At 47.7% G+C, this 19,614-nt stretch overlaps 1 protein-coding gene across 4 annotated transcripts in view; it reads left to right on the forward strand.

Annotated features, from left to right (window-relative positions):
* Positions 1–5,196: 5,196 nt before the first annotated feature.
* Positions 5,197–19,614, forward strand: part of IFT43 (intraflagellar transport 43) — a 48,728-nt gene continuing 34,310 nt past the window's right edge. Inside the window, exons 1-3 of one of the 4 annotated variants that reach the window (XM_076345142.1) lie at positions 5,197–5,227; positions 6,207–6,296; positions 12,192–12,221. In XM_076345142.1, coding sequence (XP_076201257.1) covers positions 6,216–6,296; positions 12,192–12,221 — 111 coding nt within the window. In that variant the 5' untranslated portion in view covers positions 5,197–5,227; positions 6,207–6,215. Of the gene's footprint in view, positions 5,228–5,565; positions 5,620–5,987; positions 6,055–6,206; positions 6,297–12,191; positions 12,222–19,614 lie in introns of those variants that run through there. The other 3 variants (XM_076345140.1, XM_076345143.1, XM_076345141.1) reach the window with 3 other exon arrangements.

The following is a 19,614-nucleotide window of genomic DNA, read 5'->3' on the forward strand; positions in this document are numbered from 1 at the left end:
GGCGGCCGCTGGAGCGCAGAGGACTCCCCTGCTGCCGCAGCCCTTGCTGAGGGGAAGGGGCTGCTTTGGGCACCCGCTGCCCTCGAAGGGGGCCAGGGCCACACGAGGGAGACAAAACAGCGGCCGCACTTGAGATTGGGATCCATGACCTGGGCCTGTGCGGGCTCCTCTCCTGGGGCATGCCCTGACCATGGCCACCTGCCACACCAGCCTCCCTCCTCCCTGCCCCGGGCTGGGCCTGTGCCTGCTCCTCTGAAGCCCAGGGGCTCCCAGCCCCTGAAGTGAGCACCCTTCTCTTTCCCTCACCTGGACCCTGCCCTAGCTACGCAGGGGCTCCCCACCGCACCACCCAGCCCTTCTCCTGGGGGCCCGCAGAGGGGGAGCCGAACACCCCTGGCCTGGCCAGGCGCCTGGAGGTCTGGGGCAGGATGGTGGCTTCGTGCCTTCCTGATCCAGCGCAGCCGCTCGCAGCAGTGGCTGCTCTGCCGAAGAAGCCGGCGGCCTGGCTGTGCCGTTGGGAAGATGCGGCAGGGACAGCTGCTGCAGGGCTGTGGGTGAGATGGGAGCTGGGCAGAGCTCTCTGCGGAAGCAAGTCCTGGGGGCTTCGTGCTCTGGGAGAGGTGGGCCCCGGGGGCATGTGGCCCCAGCGCCTGGAGGGGGTGGTATCTGGCAGCAGCGCAGCTGATCCGTGGCTGGAAACACCGGGCACAGCTGCGGGGAGCCTTCCCTCACCTGCATGTTTGGGGGTCTGGGGCTGGGAGAGCACTGCCAGCTCAGAGGCCAGCAGCTCACCGAAGACACAGAGTGTGGAAGAGGTTCAGGGGAAATCCATGGGGCAGCTGGGGGTGCTGGATGCCCGGTGAGCCAGTTCCTGCAGCTCCCTGCAGCTCCCTCTCTCTGAGGAGACTGAATGGTGAGCTGCTCACAGTTTGTGTGTGCTTTGCTTGGGGAAGAGGAATTTGAGTTCCTTGATGGAGCAGACAAAGATGTAACAAGATCTAGTGGCTCTAAGATGATATCAGGCGAATCACTACTTGGAGTAAGGTGCAAAGTCTGAGCGTTGCTGTTAACTATCCATGGAATATTTTTATGTAGATTGGGATGGATGTTTCTAGAGCTCCCTAGGCACTTCTGAAATGAATTCTGGATGCTTTTCCACCCTGGGACCTCCTCTACCCCGTGTTAGGTTGGAGGTCACACTAAATGCGGTAGAACTGATTGCTTTGGACTTTGGTAATCCATTTGCTACAGTGCCACATGGTGAGTTATTAGTTAAGATGGAGATAAGTGCAAGAATTATAAGAGATTACTAGAGGAGTTCCCCAGTGGCTGGTCCCGGGCCCAGTTTTAATTAATGATCTTGGCACGCTGAAGTGGATGTGCTAATGAAATTGGCTGCTTATCCAAAGTTGGGAGGCATTGTCAATACAGGGGAGGACTGGGATATCCCATAGGAGGGGGTAGGCAATTTTGATGGCTGAGACAGTAGAAATGGGATGAAATGCAATAGTACAAAATGTAAGGTTATGTTGTTAATGGCCAAGAGCAGACTTTTCTGTTACGAGTTGACAGTGGGGACTTACCACTTGGAAATAATAGCAGAGAAGAAGGATGTAGGTGTGGTGCCAGTTCCAGTATTGGGCCACTCACTTTCTGCTCTGGGTGTTGCTCTCTCTGGGTTGAGAAGAGGTGGGAAGCTCTGTGGTCTGACGTGCGCTGTAACCGCTGCTGGTGGCTGCGAGCAGCAGTCACTAACAGGTTGCACGTCTTGGACATGCTGGAACCCAGCTGGGCTGAGGGAGAGCCCGATAGGGCTACTGAACGTGTGAGTATCGTAGGAAATATTTCACACTTGGCAACCCTGACCAGGGTTTGACAGTCTAAGCTGGGGCTGATGTAACCTGAACAGCATCTGTTCTCATGGAGATCAAGACAGGCAAATGTGTGGGCCCTTTCTGCCTATCAAAGCCCCTTCCACCTTCCAGAGGGAGGAACCTCGTTTGAAGCTTTGCAACTGTTAGGATATTTTTGTCCTGGAACCTGCACAAATAACAGAATATTTGCAGTTGTTTCCCTCCTCCAAAAACCCTTAGACATGGGGAAAATACTTTGAGGTGCGCGGAGAAAAAAATTGCAGAAAAATCAAACTGTGGTGCTCGGAGCTGCCAGTGTGCTGCTAGTGCAGAGCAGGCTACAGTAGCAGTCTTTGCCGAGTGCTTTGCTTCCCAGTGGAAGCTTAAGGTTTTCAAAAAATTGGCCCATGTTGAAATCATGAGTCTGGCTGGCCGCCTGACGTGAGGACTGGGTGAGGAAGAAAGGTACAGCGCTGTGTCACTGGTTGCTACTGGAATTGCCCTGCATCCCATAAATCCTGCTGCTGCCAGAGAGCCGCTTAACAAAACCTTTGACCGCTCTGAATAAGGTGGTCATTGTTCTCTCCCACAGTAGTGCTACCATGTGGGCTTTCCACCATAGCCGTAGCTTTAACTACACGTGTGCCCTCACTCTAAAGGTGGTCTAGGACCAGAAGCATGTGGGAGTGCTCAAGTGTGATTGCTTTCCCAGACTCTCCCGGCTTTCTCTTGGGTAGAAGGAGGACCAGACACAAGTTCTATTCATAGGTCCGATCAAGGAGTAATCAACAGCAAACAGCACTAGTGGGGGACTCTGTTAGTCCTACTCTGCTTGTTCGGGTTTGGGTTGAAACTAGATGGAGAGAGTCCATGCTTAGGTGTGAGAACTTGTCCATGAAAGGAATGCTTGCGTAGTTCTTACTTGCTGTTCAGATGAGAGGGGGTGGCAGCAGTGTGATTTATAGTGAGGACAAAACTGAACAAGTAAGGCAGACTGAGAGCTGAGAATACACCTGAAACCATACACTGGGAAAGAGAAACCCTGGCACCACAGACCTGAACTGGACAGGAAACAAGCACAGAAAATGCCTTTAGACAGCCACAGCAGCACCAGACGTTTGTCCTGTAACCTGTCTCCTTCTTGGTTGAGTGGGGCAGCTCTAGGCCCAGGATCAAATGCTGCCTGCGGTGTCACCAGTAGGGCAGAGGAGAATTAAGCTGTTCAGAAAAGGTGACCCCAATGTTTAAAGCAAGCAAGATCCATTTTAGCCACAACATGAAACGATGGATGAAAACTCTTTCTCCCCTGTTGCCCTCCCCAAGCAGGCAAAAATGTGTCAGGGTGGGTGACAAACCCTGTTCCGATGAGTGGAGGAGTCCAGAGGGACTCAAGGCAGGACAGATTTTAGGTTTCATTCTTTCTGCACGTCTGCTCTTCTCTCTCATCGAGAATCTCTGAAGTCAGAAGTCAAAGTTCTGAGGCAAGGCTCGATTCCCCAAGTGCTTCTTTCCCACATGTGGGCCCCACCCTCCTTCAATTGGCCTGAGACTCTTGCCACTGGGGTGGGCAGCAAGCAGCACACCGTGTCTTGGGGGGAGCGGGGATGTGCTAGTGGGGTGGTGTCTGGGATGGGGACCTGGGGGAATCATGAGGAGGGGCTTGGGCGGGTCGGTTCCAGATGAGTGAACCCATGGGTCCTGCTGCTTCATGATCTGTCCATCCAGGGTGGCACCCCCGTACTGTTCCTACCCTGCCAGCTACCTTTTCAGGGCCACAGCTGGCAATGCACTCCTACCCGAGGATCCCCGCCCCAGGATGTTGCTCTGGACGCTATCATGCTCCCCTTAGGATGCTCTTTCTCTGATCAAGAAGGTCAGCTGTAAGTGTACGCTTGTACTCGGACATCCTGCAGTAGCTACTGCAACCTGGGGGCTACAATCCCCTCCGTCTCCTGTTACCTGCGTAGCTGCACTGTTGCAGCAGCTTTTCTGAGGAGTGGATGGGAAGTGGGAAATGCAGGGCCATATTCCCATGGCCCTGGTGGTGAAGCAGGCGGCTATGTGAAGACTGCCCTCTCTATCGCATGAATACTTGAATCTGTAGTTAAAAGAGCAAAGTATCTGGAAGATCATAATTTCATAGAACCTAACCAGCCTGGCTTCAAAAAAGGAAAATCACGTCTCACTTACTGAATTCCTTGAACATGTCAAGGTTTGTAAAGGGAGATAATATCTTTTATTAGACCAATTGATATAGCTGGAAAAAACAGACAAGCTTTCAGGCACAGAAATACTTCTTGTATGTTTTTTTCCAGCTGTATCAGTTGGTCTAATAAAAAGTTATTACCTCTGCCCACAAATCTTATTTCACTTAATCCTTAGATCATCACAGTCACAGCACAACTACTTGAAAATGTCAGTAAGGAATGGAAAAAAGGAGAATTATTTGACACAATTTATTTAGACTTCTTAAAGTTCTTCAGGCAGACCATGAGCTTCTACCAGAGCTAAGCAGGTACGGAGTGAGATCTGGTGCCTTTAGTAAAAGGTATTCCTGGAAGGCTTAAAACTTTAGGGTTACACAGTCAATTTTCATCATGGCAAAGTGTTAACAGTGTAGTTCGAGGTGTGGTACAGTTCTTGATTGTAGCAGCAGAATAAATGGATGACAATTATTTAGGCTAATGAGGATGGGTGAAGATTGTGAGGAATGTCAGAGGTACCAGAAAAACACAAGCAAATGGACAAAGCCCTGGAGAACTGAATGTTTATTTAACATGTGGAGCTAAAACCAGATCTATTTACAATTAATCTATACATCTGCCCAGCCAAGAAAGGGACCCGGGGTAGTTTTATGCAGCTCAGTGGAAATGTCTGCACAACTTATGCTTAAGAGGCATGTGTGTAATGATCGTTGCGCGTATATTCAATCCTTGGGACTGCCTCCACCGAGCGCTCTGGGGACCAGCTGCCCCGTCTGGAAAGCAGTGTTATAGAGAGAATTGGGAAGAGCATCAGAAGCGATCAGGAGACTTGGCAAAACCCTCTATGAGGAGACAGATCTACAAGGCTGGGATTATCTGCCTTAGTGGGAACTTAAAAAGTGTATACAGTAAAGAGCTGGAGAAGACAGAGTGGCAGGCTGTTTTTAACCTGCCCCTACTGCATGTGAAATTAAGAACTGATAAAAGAGTACTCGCATGACGTATTGTGCTGAGAAATTGTAGCACCTCAGTCACTGTTAGTCAGGCCAAGATTTTAAGATTGCTAACGGGGCTGGATATTTATATGGCTACCAGGAGTACCCAGCGTTGTAATTCATTGCCGGCTGTTTGGCAGGAATACCCAGTCTGCGTTGAGCCAGTCTTTATGAGGTGCGTGGCGCCCCGGCTGCCCCTGGCTCCAGGAACAGGCCCCTGGGAGCAGGATGTCCCGGAGGGGCTGGGGGTGAGCGGGGCTGGAAGGGGAAGGGGCCGGGCAGGGGAGAGGTCGGGCGCTCAGGGGCCGTGGGGCCCCCACGGGGGCAGGCCGGGCTCCGTGGGGATGGCACCCGGGGCGGACGCAGTGACAAGAGGGCCGGACGCGCCGCAGGCCAGGCCCGCGGGGCGGTAGGGGTCAGCGGCGCGGCGCGGCCCCTGCGGGCGGCGGGCGGCGGTTGCCGCGGCCGCGGGGGCGGGCTGTCTGCCGGAAGCACCGGCGGCGGCGGCGGCGGATGGAGGCTGAGCCGGAGCGAGCGGAGGCACCGCGGCGGGGGGGCGCCGCCGGGGTGAGCGGGCCCGGGCCGCGGCGAGGCCGCTGTGCTGCCCGCGGCGCGAGCTGGCCGTTAGCGGTCGCGGGGCGCGAGCGGCCGCCCCGGGGCCGGGGCCGGGGCCGGGGCGGGCCCCAGTCTCTCTGAGCAGGGGCTCCGGCGTCTCTAACGGCGGTCCGTTCGCACGCGAGCGGGACGAGCGCGGCCGGGGCAGCCTCGGGGCTGGGCTCGGGGACGGCAGCCCCCACCGCACGACGGCGGAGGCGGGGAAATGGTGTCGTCCGTCCCCCGGGAGGCCTGCCCGGGCTTTCCGTGGGTACCGCCGCGGGGTCAGGTTTCTGTGGGACACCGTGCAGCAGGAAGGGCTGAGCAGCCCGCGGGTGAGATCGAGGAGCGTGACCCACGCGCCGGCCGCGGGCTGGGAGGCGGCTGCAGGGTTAACACCTGCAGCTGGTAATGCTTTTGCACTCTTTAGGGGAACGTGTCTCATTGCAGGGCATAGCGTAACTGCAGAGCTGTTGCTTGCATTTCCCCCCCTGCTCTGAAGCAGCTTTTGTCAGTAACTGTGTGCCCTCTGCTCCTTCGCGTTTCCCCCTGCACTACAGGTACTAAAGATGGGCCGTCGAGCACGCCAGGACTTCTTTACAGATGAAAATCTCAGCAGGAAGAATTCCCCGTCTGCTTCTCTGGGAGAGGTGGGTGTCCTGTCAGGAGAACCTGTCTGTAATCCTGCTGGTGTCTCCAGTGGAGGATTCTTCGTTTCTTCTGAGATTCTTTCCCGCATGGTGTGCTCTGTCCATTGAAGTTCGTCCTTAGAGTTGGGACCCATGTGACTGCCCTGTCCCTTTCCTGGTGTTGCCCTCTGCATGATGTGTAGTTTCCACACAGGGTTATATCTGGGGCTACAGTTTCTCACGTGTGAGGTATGGAGAGTAGCATCAAACAGGACTTGGGGCCTCTCCCTCCTGTACATGCATATCTTCCATGGGAATTAAAATATAAGCAGGCACATAGTTTTGTGACCAGTTTCGCCACCATCTATGGTAGCAAGACAGAATACAGGTAAGCAGATGCCTTACTTTTGCACTTTGCTTTTGCTAGAGCCAGAGTACAGTATCTGAGATGTCACTATCAAGTTTGTATAGTGACACTCTTTTTCCTTTCCTCCATGCACAGGCTACAAAGGTCATGCTATAAGCCAGCTTTGCAGTATCTGAGACTTTGTCTTGTGGGTAATAATATGCAAACTTGGTTCCCACTTGGCTTTGGAGAAAAACTTTTGTTCAGACTCTGTTCTGTCAGTACATCTTCAAAAAGCAGAAGATGGTCTGGAACCCCTCTTTCACAGGAGAGTGAGGCAACATCTTCTAATACCCAGAAAGATGAGATCTGAACCCTTCCGATTCACTTTCTTGCTTAGTGCTGCAGAATGCTCAAATTCTACCTGGAAGTTTGCTCTCTGATGTTAGCATGGCTTCTCCACAGGCATCTCCTGCTGGAAGGAGCACCCGTCAAGAAATGACATACAGATTTTGCTCCCTGACACCTTCAGATGGACAAAAGGGTCATCAGACTTCCACCTCATTGACAGTGATATTTGTTCAAATGAGATGATACTTAGCTTTTTGCAATGCCAGCCGTGGTCTCCAGCATACCATATTCTTGGCTTCTTTAAACTGCAAACCCACTTTGCCCTGCTGGCCACTCTGGCACCAACTGTGCTTCAAGCTACTGTGCTCAGAGCCCTGGGACCTTCTGTCTTGGGAGTGGCTACTCCCTGGTCCTCTGTGCCGTGACAAAACTCTCCTGTTGCACTGAGTGGTTGTGTCCCAGCCATCTGCGCCAAAATGGTTTTGTGGAGGGATATTTCCTTGGAGTCCCTGCAGTGCTGTTGAAAATACACTGTTATGGCTTAGCTTACAATAACACCTCATAGAACAGGCTTTTTTTCTGGAGAAAGTATGCTCTCTTCTCTTGATAGGCATAGCGGGGAATCATCTCCCACCTATGCGTTCTCCCCTCCCCGGGTATACTATAGGAGTTCAGGAAGGATTCCATGAGGGAGTTTGCGGAAGGCGTAATTTAAGAAATCAAAATAACTGTGGGCCTCATAGGTAGAGAAAGTCTTAAAGAAACCAGCTGGTGGTTTAAGTGGGTGTAATCGTTGGTTAGCCTCCAGATTAGGGTGGCTTACTATCAGATTGTTCTCTTACTGGAACTGGCCGTCCTAGTTCATGGACTGATTCCCTGGTTAGAAAGAGACCAGGGCGTGATGTAGGGGTACAGCTGACTGACTGTAACTTACTGCAGTTGTACTTGGTGTGTCTCGCATCATAGCCATTATAATAGCTGGGAAGAGATCATAAAGTCCTTGGGCACCCCTGGAGAGGACTAAGAAATAGTTACAATCTTCTGTTTGAAAGCAGTGAGCTTTTCAGCAGCAGAAGGGTGAGGCCTTCCACGCCTTACAAGATTCAAGTATGTTATTACTGGATCTTAACCACCAGGAAGAACCGTTTGTGTCAATAGTCTCCCTTCAGACAGTTCTTTGTTGCTAAATGTTGCTGTTAACTGAAAACCTTGGAGCTACTGGAGAAGAGACAAAATCCACTATAAATAATCTCAGCCTTTTCCTTTGCTCCAGATTTGGAGGCTTCTCATACACGATCATATCTGATACCAAAGTGAGCATTTAATAGAACTGATATTGTTTTTTCCTTCACCCTAGATTGGCAATCACCTTTTACTTTTCTGGAAGCTTGGCCTTGGCTTGCCTCCAAGTGGTGGGATCAGCTGTTACAATGGATGTCTCATTCAGCCATCTGGTCATCTTGAAACCTTTTCAAGGAACCTTCCCAAAAGAAACGCAAAATAAAAACCCCTACTTTTTTCTGGAACTGGCAGTAGTGGAGAAGGCCCCATGTAATTAATTGCAGCATAGGAGGTTTTATTCTTACTACTGATTTTGAAGACAAAGGGGTTTGTCTTAAACCTTTGCCATATTCACACCTTCATGTGCAGTTTCACATTCAGGATGGTGATTCTGCCCTCAGTAGTTCCTCAGAGTTTTAAAACTGTTTTAAGATTCACCTTGACTTTTTTTTTTTTTAATTCATTGTCAATCCACCAGTTTCCACCCAGCTCAGATTTCTGGTATGAACATACCATTTGTGCTATTGTTCTGGTCTTTTCATGACACTGAGAACCATCCGGGAAGTGTTTTCCAGTCAGAGCAGCTTGCTTGAAGGAAGCGAAAAGTACCTGTCTCTCCATGTTTCAACATTTGGGCTTATTACAAGGAAATTCACTTTGAGGAGTGAACAACTCATTTAACATAATTAAAAAGATCTTTGTTTTGAAGTCAATAGGCAAATCATCTGTCTTGGAGCATAGATCTTACCAGATTACTGCTGATCTCTCCTTGACCTGGACTCTGTCTTCTGAAAGAGACTCCAAACAATGGTACGTCTCCTCAACTGTGTGTCTTCTTTCACAAACGTGTTGTTAAAACCTCCTTCCCTAGGGCACAACTGCAATCTCTTGTGCCTTGTAGCCTAATATACTTCCGCCAAGCTCTATGAAAGCAGTATGATATCTTAGTGTCTTTTCAGTGCCTGTTGTGTGTATATATCTCCCACAATAAGTTCCTTAACTACAGCGGAGTATCTAATTCCTCTGCCCAAATCTCTATTTGATACTTCCCATTCCTGCGTGGAAGTATCTGCATTACCTTCAAATTTAGACCTCTGTCTCATCAAGGGGCTCACTAAGGGTCACAAAGCTCACAGTCTGTCATCTGACATGCAGAGCATTCCTGCCTTTTCAGAAGTACAAGTACTAACAAACAACACTGCAGCTATGTATTATTTCATGAGGCAAGAAGGAACATGATTATTTGCTGTAATTGGTGCAGTCAGCATCCTCCTGCAGCAATGGCTGTGCGTGTTCCTGGCCTTTAGAGCTCCTTGGCAAATCGGCAGGCACTTCTTGGGCACCCAGGGGAATATGCCGTACATGGGAATTCCTAGAGATAAATCTGCTTGCTGCATGCCAGAACTCCGCATTTCAAACATTCATTTTCAGAGGGGTAATGTATCCATTTTTCCCTTGGGAGGCCTTTCCCATCCCCTGGCTTGATGTGTTACTTTTTACTCATCTTGATGCTATCAACTTTCTGACAAAATGGGACAAACTCAAGCTGGTCATGTTATGTGTATAAAGGGAGGGGCAGATCATATAATGAGATCCGTTGAAGATCTTTGCTCTCCCATCCTACCAGGACTTCTGGACGCTTTTATAGAATAAAAGTCAAACCTTTTTCCTGGCTCTAACATCGCTGCATCCAACAGCCTGAACGCTGGCTTGATGACATCCACCAAAAGAAGCTGTTTGGCCAGGTTTGGGGCTCTTGAGGAGATTGATTTGGAAAGCTGAGTGGAAAAACCTTTTTTAAAAATATATCAGCAAATTTTCCCTTTTCTGTTTCTCCTCTCAGCAAGAGTGAACTATTCGCTGTTCCATAAGAAATCAGTATGCAAAAATATTGTAATGTTATCCTGCTTCCACAGTCTGTTTTCTCTTCATCCTACAGTGACGGGATTCCGTTGGGACCTTGTTCAAGAGGTTTCTACCTCTTACAATCTCAATATGATGTTGTCGGTGTCTCTCTGGCAGCACTTTCTAGATCCTTCGAGTGGAGACTACTTTAATAGGCAATGTGTCAGCCTAAAGGATGAGGGTTTTCCAGGCTATGTTGAGAATATCTCCACACAGGTAGGACAGGATCACTTTCACTTTATATCAGAGTTTGCCCCAAAATCATCCAAGTTCCCTGCTGGTTCTCTTCCCCATGTTTCCCCAAAGCCTGGGGAAAGGCTCTGTGCTTTCACTTCTGAAGGTATGTTCTTCTCTTGTTGCCCTACCTGATATTTGTAAGCTTGCCTATGTAGTTGTGGTCCTTGGGTGATAAAAAGTGAGCATTTCTGTGCTGTAAAAAATACCTTATTTGGGATAGATTCATGTAGACAGGCAAAAGCTTGGGCCACCTCCACTGCATATTGGAGGGATGTTCCCACAGGTGAATTTTGCAAAGCAGCTATTTGGAGTTCTACCACCCAGCTTACAAACATTCCTGGCAGTGACTCTTTAGGCTGACATCCAGGCATCGTTTAAATAGGACTTGGTTATCTAACCCAAGTGAATAAACAACTGCAAATCAGTTGCTGAGGGTGAAATCCACATGGAAGATTGCTCAAATAAGTGGTTATTTAAATGCTTTCCAACATGTGTTGTCCAGCTGGATTTCCTTCTGTGCTACTGCGAGTCCTGTACCACTTGGGCTCCGTACATCCATAGAAGCTTGGGTCATGTTGGGCCCTGCAGAAGCCTTTCTGCTCTCGGGTGTGGGAACAAGTGGGTCCCTGGCTGACAGATACACACTTCCAACAGATCGTACCACTTGGGCAAATCTGATTTCATTTACGCTGCTCACTGATCTGGGCGCTTCTTTACCCCCGCTGCCCTAACCTGCATGTAGCCTCCCTCTGCTCCTGTCATGGTAAGACCATAAGACGAGATGACAGCACAGACACTAAGTGGACTCAGATACCAAACCACTTTAATCAGAGATATATGCCATTTATGAATCACATGGCTTCCCTGTTCCACAGGAGAGATGATGCAGTCCAGGAGAAAAGTCAGGTGGGCTAGTGTAGTGTTTCTAGCCATCCTGTGCATATTCCTGGTGCAGGGTCATGGGATACCCTAGATTCTCTCCCTGAGTGATTCTGAACACTGTCATTTCTAGGACAGTGCAGAGATTACTGGGTTCTTAATTGCCACCTCCTTGCATTTGGTGCCTAACAACTGGTCATCACTACTGCTGGTGCTGGCAGTCTGCTCATCAGAAAGGTTTTCAACCAGTTTGCAACTTTCACAGTGATTAACAGGCTGCTTTCCTTGAGTTACTCATCTACCCCGTAACCAAGCTACTCCCTTATACTATAGGGTTAGCTAAAGTTCATCTACTAAAGCTAACATTGTTGTCAGCTATGCCTATCTTATGCTAATTGCTACAGCTCCTGCTCCCAGTGGAGGATCTGAGGTTGCCTTGGGAAACAGTAGCTCCTGAAAAAAGGGCTGCAGCCTGCTACAGTATATAACCCCTAGTATGACCGGTCCAGCATCATTTCTGGTCTCTGGCATGGTTGCAGAGCCTATCCATACAAATCTTTCTAGCATCCTACACACCTGAATAATTTGGGTTTTCGTATGCTATAGGGAGAGGGAACTAAGTCTGTTCTCTTCTTGCTCTCGTTTGTAGATTGTTTTTTTTTCTTTAGTATGCTTTTCAAGGTCTGATTGCTGGCAGACTTTCCTGCCATTGCAGTCAAATAGACTATGCATAAATGACTGTGGATATAAAATCTTACAATGGTGGGATCAACTTTGTACTTTGTTCAAGTGAATAAGGTTGCAAAGTATGTCCTGCAGGACAGCCATTCATGTCAATCTTTAAGATACTTTGTGCAGGCTTCCATGGTTCTTCCTTTTAACTTCTTTTTTCTCTTTTTCCCTCCTGATCCTTCTAGGATGAAGACCCAGAGGAAAAGGTTGACCATGTAAGACTAGAGGCTTTCTAGGTAGATGCTGGCTCCTCTGAAGGGGACTAGTAGGACTAACCTATTCATATGTCTGGAGGCTACCTTAAGAGGGGACTCTTGTATTGGAGAATAAGACAAAGTTTGCCTCAGATGCAGTGCCTTTCCTGCATCCTCTGTTCCTATTGCTGACAGTTTTTTTTTATTATCTTTGTAACAGATGCTCTTATCAGCTGCTGCATCTTGTTCTGAGGTCACAGATGTATATGTGGCCATTGGAAAGATACTCTATTTTCATTTAAAAGTCAAGGCAGCAATTAGCTAATAGAGTACAAGACCTGACTGTGCCTAGATTTGCTGTCCAGTATGGTTAGCTTACTCCCATAACATGAAAACTTGTCTTCAGGGATTATGAAGTCTTGCTGGTGCCCCAGAGGAGAAGGCCAGCTAGTAGTAACAAGGATGTGTGCCTTTGTATGAGTCTTTCCTTTTTATTGCACCAGCACTGGGATGCTAATATCTGTGGTTAATAGGATGGCATAGTGCTTCTTACCAGGCTCCTGTAATACAGAGAAAAGGAATACGCATACCCTTTCTCATCCTGCAGCAAAGCTGAAATACATCTCAGCATTCTTTTGGCATTAGAAGCCAGGGTGGTGCTGTTCAGAGCAACCTGAGAACTAGTACCTGTTTCTGTTAAAGTCTTTGGGCTAATTGTCTTGCGCTCTTCCTAAGCATGGAATTGGTGTTGCCCAATTTTTCCTGGCTAGAGTTTCTCTCTGTATACATTAGACAATTAAAGCATCCTCTCCAGTACTCTTAATTCCTTCTGCTGAAGCACCAGCCCAGTGCTGGTAGCATAGTAGATTCATTTGTGAAATTTAAAGCCCAGAAAAGAAACCCGTTTCACCCATCTCATTAATTCTGGCCTCAGAAGGGTATGCTCATCACAAGGAGTCAAGACTATTCAGATTAGCTCAGTTTTCTCTTGGTAGTGCTAGATGTGATATTGTAGGAAAGATCCACTGGGTTTATTCATCAGTGATGGATGGTTCAGGACTATGCCCAGAGCACTTTTCCATTTATCAGGCAAAGAGACCTTCCACTGATGGGTATAGTTTTGGGGACTGGTTACCCAATAGAAATTTTTCCTGATAATTGATCTAAACCCTCCCCCCTGCAACCAGTCCTTACAGTCATTTCACTGGAAGTAATTCCACCTCCATACAGTGCCCTAAATCATTGATTCCCAAGGTCTGTGGTACTGAGTGGTGGCTGGTCACATGCCACAGGCGCCTTCTTGCTCCTGGCTGCTAAATTTCATTAAAATAACTAAACTGATGTGACTCTTCCGCATAAGCAATTGTTGTTGCCTCAGGGATGTTATGCAATGGTGCCTGGCAAGGAGATTTTCCTTAGTATGAAGTGATCCCTGCTTTGAAACCCCTCTTGTTTGGCTAATTCCTGCACCCTTTATTCAGGCTTATGCTCTTAAGCATCGCAGTCGCACTTTATAGTATTTTTCCATTTGTAAATGCCTGTGAAGGGTAACAAAATGGTTAACTGAGTGTTGAAAAATCTAACTGATCAGTAAGCTGCTTGTAACTTAGAATACTATATGCTTACAAACTTCTGTTAATTGTATTGTAAGTCTCTTCCAAACCAATTATTAGTGGAACTCTATATTATAAAGTGTGATCCAAAACTTGTTGCAGTATATCCCTCCCTTAGTCATTGCCTGGCCAAGCTGAAATACTTGGCTTCTTGAATCATTTGTCCGAAGTTGGCCCCTTCGTCCCCCTGATGGCTCATGTAACCCTTCTCTGAACTCCCTTTGGGCTGTGCTGAGTGTTACAATCTGAACTAGTCCTGGATTTGGTCCCTTTCCTCTTGCTGTGCTGAAGATACTTTGTGGCTGCCTGAATACTAGCAAACAGCCCCATCTGGGCTGTCGATGTGAACGTACCTGCAGAAGTCCTGCCCTCCAGCCATCTGCCTGCTCTGAGACTTGTTTTGCATCCCCTGGCAAACCACTCATCTTGGATCTGAATTTTTGCCAGTTGAATCACTCATTTGGCTGCACCTTCCAAAGCTGCCTGGGAATTTAGCCAAAGGCTGTAAGGCTGATCAATGGTATAATAAAGGGTGTATCCTAATATCTCAGTTAATTTGCAGAGGCAAAATAGGCAGGAGGAGTATGAACATGGCTGTGAGCCAAGATTTTGCTGGGTTCTCTTCCTGGCTTTGCCACGGATTTGTTTTGGGGCCTTGGAGAAGTCCCTCCTCTAGTTTGCTTTAGTCCCGCTCTGAAAGGAGGGCTAGAGCTTTATGCAGAAGAACTGTGGGGATTCCCTAAACACAGATCCACAGGGGGATTTAGATGCCTTATCCTCATAGCAGAATCCACAGCCTGTATCAGGTGCCTGTGCAGTATGTAGACAATCTCAGGATGGGCCTGTGGGTATATTAAGCTGGTAAAGAGTGGCTGGGGATTGCAGTGTGTCTGAAACCCTCTCCTTCTGTGGAGTTCTGGCCCCATTCTGAGAGCTCTGGAAGTGCATGTCACTGCACTAGCAGTGAGTGATCCTGGTCCCCTTCCTGTGTTTTGTAGCCTTCAGCAGTGGAACAGGGCTTTTTCTTGCCTTCAGGGACCTCCAGGGATGGAGGTGTTCATTTCGATGTTGAAGCCACATGCTTTACACATAAACTTAAAGATTAAACCCACCATCTCCTTTCCAAGCTGGAAGATACTGTTTTTATTGTCCTCTTCCTCCTCCTGAAAGATGTATCAAGTAATGTTTCCCACCTCCCTAGAGAATATTATATATAATGACAAAGGTATGAGCTGTTCTGGGTCTGAGAAGGCTCTCAGTCCTTTCTCCTGAAGCCGCTCTGCTTTGCAAATGGAACTGAAAGAATTTTTGGGCTGCAGGGAAGGACTTTCTAACTGAAGGCAACAACATTTGAGCGGGAAAACATCTGTTCCAGTCCTAATGAGTCCAGCTGGGACCTTGTTCTCTAGTTGTGCTTTGGTAGACGTGCCATAGGTAGTCTCAGGGTCCTTCATGGACTAAAGCGGGGAGAGCACCTGATTTCTGACTCTTAGCTAGGTGCATGCTGACCTCTGTGGCTCTATATCACTCAAAGTTTGAGTGATGACACGCTTTAAGGCAACAACTGGAAAGAAGATTTGAGGATCTGACCTTTCCAGAGGGGGCAACCAAGTCCTTCTGTAGTTCTGGTTCCCAGTGCTTTTAAAACAATTTGGGTGGAAAAGTGGACTGTTGCTTTTTAGGTTAAGACAACTTGTCAGGAACAATTGTTTTCGATGAATGTTTGTTGGAAGAACAACTATCAAAAAAATTTAAGTACCTGAAATGTGAAGCCAATTGTGGGCTTACATTGCTAGGTTGTCCAGTTTGGTGGGGTTGTTTGAGTGAGTGTGTTTGCATCTTAAAATATAGTGCAGAATGATGCAGAGATCCCCTGGTGAGAAGCAACCTGTACTCTACCTGGGGAGGTACCAGCTTGGTTACCAGAAGTACCTAAAGCTAGACCATTTCCAGACTCAAGCTGACTCACATGGATCCTGCTTGCAGGTGTGTCTGCACCTGTGGTGTAGACATGGCCTGGGGCTTGATATGATCAGGGCCTTTAATCAGAGCGGTGTTTTCCTGACCCAGTTCTTACCCTCGCACAGTGGTTGGCACCCAGCTCCAAACTCTCATTCCATTGTCTGGTCTGGTCTGGATCTGTGCAGCAGCCACCCCCCAAGTACTCTTCCCCACATCCCCTGAAACTTAGAAATGTGTGACTGAGGAGCCCAGCACTGGCTGCTCTCAGCCTGGGTGCTTACTGGGGGACCTTATTTGCGTAAAAATAATCACAGTGGTTTAGGCACTGTCCAGCCACTCAAGTTCAGAGAGTTCATGACCTAAGAAGTTGTGTATAATTGTAACGCAGTCCCTTATAGCCCTTTTTGTATCTACAACTTGTATTGCAGTAAGATCTGGAGAGTGTTGGTGTGTGGCTGGGACAAAAATTTCCTATACCCAAAGATCTTAAAGTCTGACTGCGTTGTTTTTCTCTAGCATCCTGTTCTCCCCTGTGATCTTCAGCTTGTAGAAGAGCCCTCACCAGGGGCTAGCTGCATTTTGTATACGGCATGTTGCCAGGGTTTTGCCTTCTTAGGCATGCAATTGGGAGTGGGGTGGACTGGCAGTAGATAGCTCTTGAAGCAACTGGCATCTCTGAGAACCTGGGAGGGTTCTCTGAGGCAGAATTTCCTGTAGCTGTTGCACATTGTGAATGCCCTCCCATTTGCATGTTTGTCCTGGGCTGAGCTGAATTTGTCCCTCCATGTCCCAGAGTTTGTCATCCGTTTGGATTCTTGCATTGTGCTAATAAACACCCTCCACCAAAGAGAACCAGCATCCAAGGAAGCACTGGCTTTTTTACCTGCTTCCATTTTACAGGGATTGCTGCTTTTTTTCCAGTGGTCTTCTGGTTGCTTGTAGAAATGCTGGACTCCCAGCCTGTTCCCGGGGACCGCTCAGCTGGAAGTTGGCCAGATTCTCCAGGAGGAATCTAAAAAATGCAGCTGAACTTTTGTTCCCTAATTAGGCCAACTTCCCCAGTGTGAGCCCCAGCACTGCATGGCCTGGAGCTCCCCAAGGCCTTGTGCTGCCTCTCTCCTGTGCACCCCGAGTGGCTGGCCAGCAGGGGTGTAGTTATTTTCAGCTTTCTGAGGTTATCTACTAGCCTTTTGATGACATCTACTGAAATAGCATTTCTAGTCAGCCATGTTTCCCAGCCTTTCTAGTAGTATCCTCCCTGCTTGGCTACCTTGATGTAGATTAGGGACAATCCCATCAAAAATAATTTTATTAAAAGCTTTTCCTTTTCCACACATTTATTTCATGTTTTGAGTGCTCCTGGACCCACCTGAAGTCAGCAAAAGAACTGTAGGAGTGGTGGAGATGGGTGGGAACATGTCTGGCAGTATGTAGTACAAGGTGGTAGCAAACTGAGAGATGTTCATGCCTAGGAGGGCTGGAGGGGCACTGCCCTGTAACTGTGGGTTGTGAGAGGATTCTACCTGGTAACCCCTTGCTCAGAGAATCAGATCGTTGTGTGCTGCTTCACTGTTTTCATGCAGGAGAGAGCAGTAACTCTTGAGACAGGTTAAGGTGCCAAATGCTGCAATATGACAGCTTTCCTAGCAGGTGCACATGTCAGCTGACTAGGTAGCTGACCATTGCTTTAGGGAAGAAATTCTTGATAGCTGTTTAACAATATGAGCTGCTCCTTTACTTGTTGTGATAGATGACAGAAAATATTTAAAGCCCCCCAAGAACTTTTTCTGTCTCAATAGCACTTTCCCTAGTAAAAGAAGGTCAGTGACCATGAAGAAGGACAGTTTGTGGATGAAATGGAAATCCAGTATTTTCTACTAGGCATTTAAGACATGCAGAAGTCCTTGGAGGGGATTCATTAAAATCAAATGCACTGCTTGAACTGTCTGTGGACATGATAAAGAGGGCTAGCAGAGATGGGCTGTTCTTTGCAAAAAGCTGAGGCTTGCATAGGTCTGGGAATTGAGCCGTTTTTGATATCATATATGCTCTGAGATCGGTATAGATTGTAAGTGTTACATGGCTGCTTGGAAGCAGTGGGGGCTGTTTGACTTACAGCTCCTTAATTGGCAGCAGTCAAAACTAACTCATCAGGCCTGTTTGTGGAGATTTGCTTTTCCTCAGTCAGGGGAGAGGAAACTCGAGACTGGCAATACTTCTTTCTTTCTGCTCCATGGTCAATATTGGATAAAAACAAGGCACCTACATACTGTATAAAATCTCAGTGTCTGTATGTTGGGCAGAACATAGATCCCACACATTTTAGGAAATGTATTACATGACAGAAAAATTGTGTGTCCTTTGTTGCATGCTGTCAATGTCATTTGAGTCCCTGCTTCCCTGCACAGAGTGCTCACTGTTTCAGAGGAGTTGTCATGTTGATGAAGGTAGATTAATCCATATTTCCAGACCCGCCTGAGAATCTGAGGGACCCAACATGTCCGTAATCTGCCTGTGTGCGTGGTAGGTCCTAAAAGAAACTTTGCTGGACCCTCAGGATCCAGAGACACACAGGGTAGTTGCTTCCATGAGGGAAGCAACATCCAACTAGCACCTTCAAAACTGCAGACATGATCTGACAAGTGACCTGGAAATTTCTGCCTTAATGGGGAAGCCAAATTAGAATTCTACATCTGTCTGATAAGAAGAGGCCTGACTACAGATAAAGAAGGAGGTAGAGGTTCTATTTCAATGCAGGAGAGATGGAATTCAGGCCAGTCATTTTTCAAAGGGAAAGATAAAATACCGATTATGGTGGTAGTATGAAACTGTTGGTAAAGAAGGCAGCCTGAGAAATACTGGGAAAGTGCCATCACAAAAATGTTAAACTGAATTTCTGAGAAAAAATAAAATAAAGAGCCCAGACCATAGCAACGTTCCTTGAAAAAGTGGACAATCTGCAGAAACTAAGGTAGAGGAAATCTTCTGGAGATAAATAACTGACAAAACTTAAGTGGAAAAGCAAACCGCAGCAAGCAAGTGGTTAGTGCTGTGAAAGAGACTGAGCAGCAAGAGCTGAGAAAGAACACTGTTGTCAGGAGCTGGTGGAATCTCAGTGTTTTGGACACCAAACGGTTTGGGTGTATGTCTTAGCTTTGCATTTGGGAACATACATAAATATCTTGCCCAAGTACAACACATAGGTGCCAATAAGTTCTGATCATTTAAAGCCCCCAGTCTTTTTCACCAAAAAGGAGTGCTCAGGAGCACATTTGCTCCATTACAGAAGAACAATGTCCTCTGTTTCTGCTCTGCTCCCTCTGGGGTTGATGTTCTCCCCACTTTCTGCCTCAAGCTCTTGCAGCTGCAATGTCCCTACCTGTCACCATATTATGGCAATGCACGACATTGCATTCTCAATTGTAAATTATGCTGAGGTTTTGGAAATGTGAAAGTATATGAAGGTAAGTTTATTTACTTGACAAAAGTGCATGTGGCATGTGACCTTATTATGGCACTTTCCAGGCAACTAACAAAGAAAAGCTATTTATCCTCAGCTGACAGGTAACATTGCCTTTCCTGTTGCTAGTCCTCCTGTGGGCAGTTCAAAAAGAATTACCTGATTTATTGCAAGAGGAATAAAAGACCTGTAGGTATATGTGAGGTGTTTGTCAGGGTCTGACAGCCATTCAGGGTTGCCTGGTGTGTTTGATCAATGGGAAGACATTATAACATTGGCAAGACATTGGAATCGAACCCCTAGATGCCATGGAGTCATGCCCTGTGCAAAGACTGGGGCAGTCATTCTCATCACCCTCTGATTTGGAGTGACCAACTTT

This window comes from Aptenodytes patagonicus, chromosome 7 (assembly GCF_965638725.1).
Source record: "Aptenodytes patagonicus chromosome 7, bAptPat1.pri.cur, whole genome shotgun sequence".
Classification (NCBI taxonomy): Eukaryota; Metazoa; Chordata; class Aves; order Sphenisciformes; family Spheniscidae; genus Aptenodytes; species Aptenodytes patagonicus.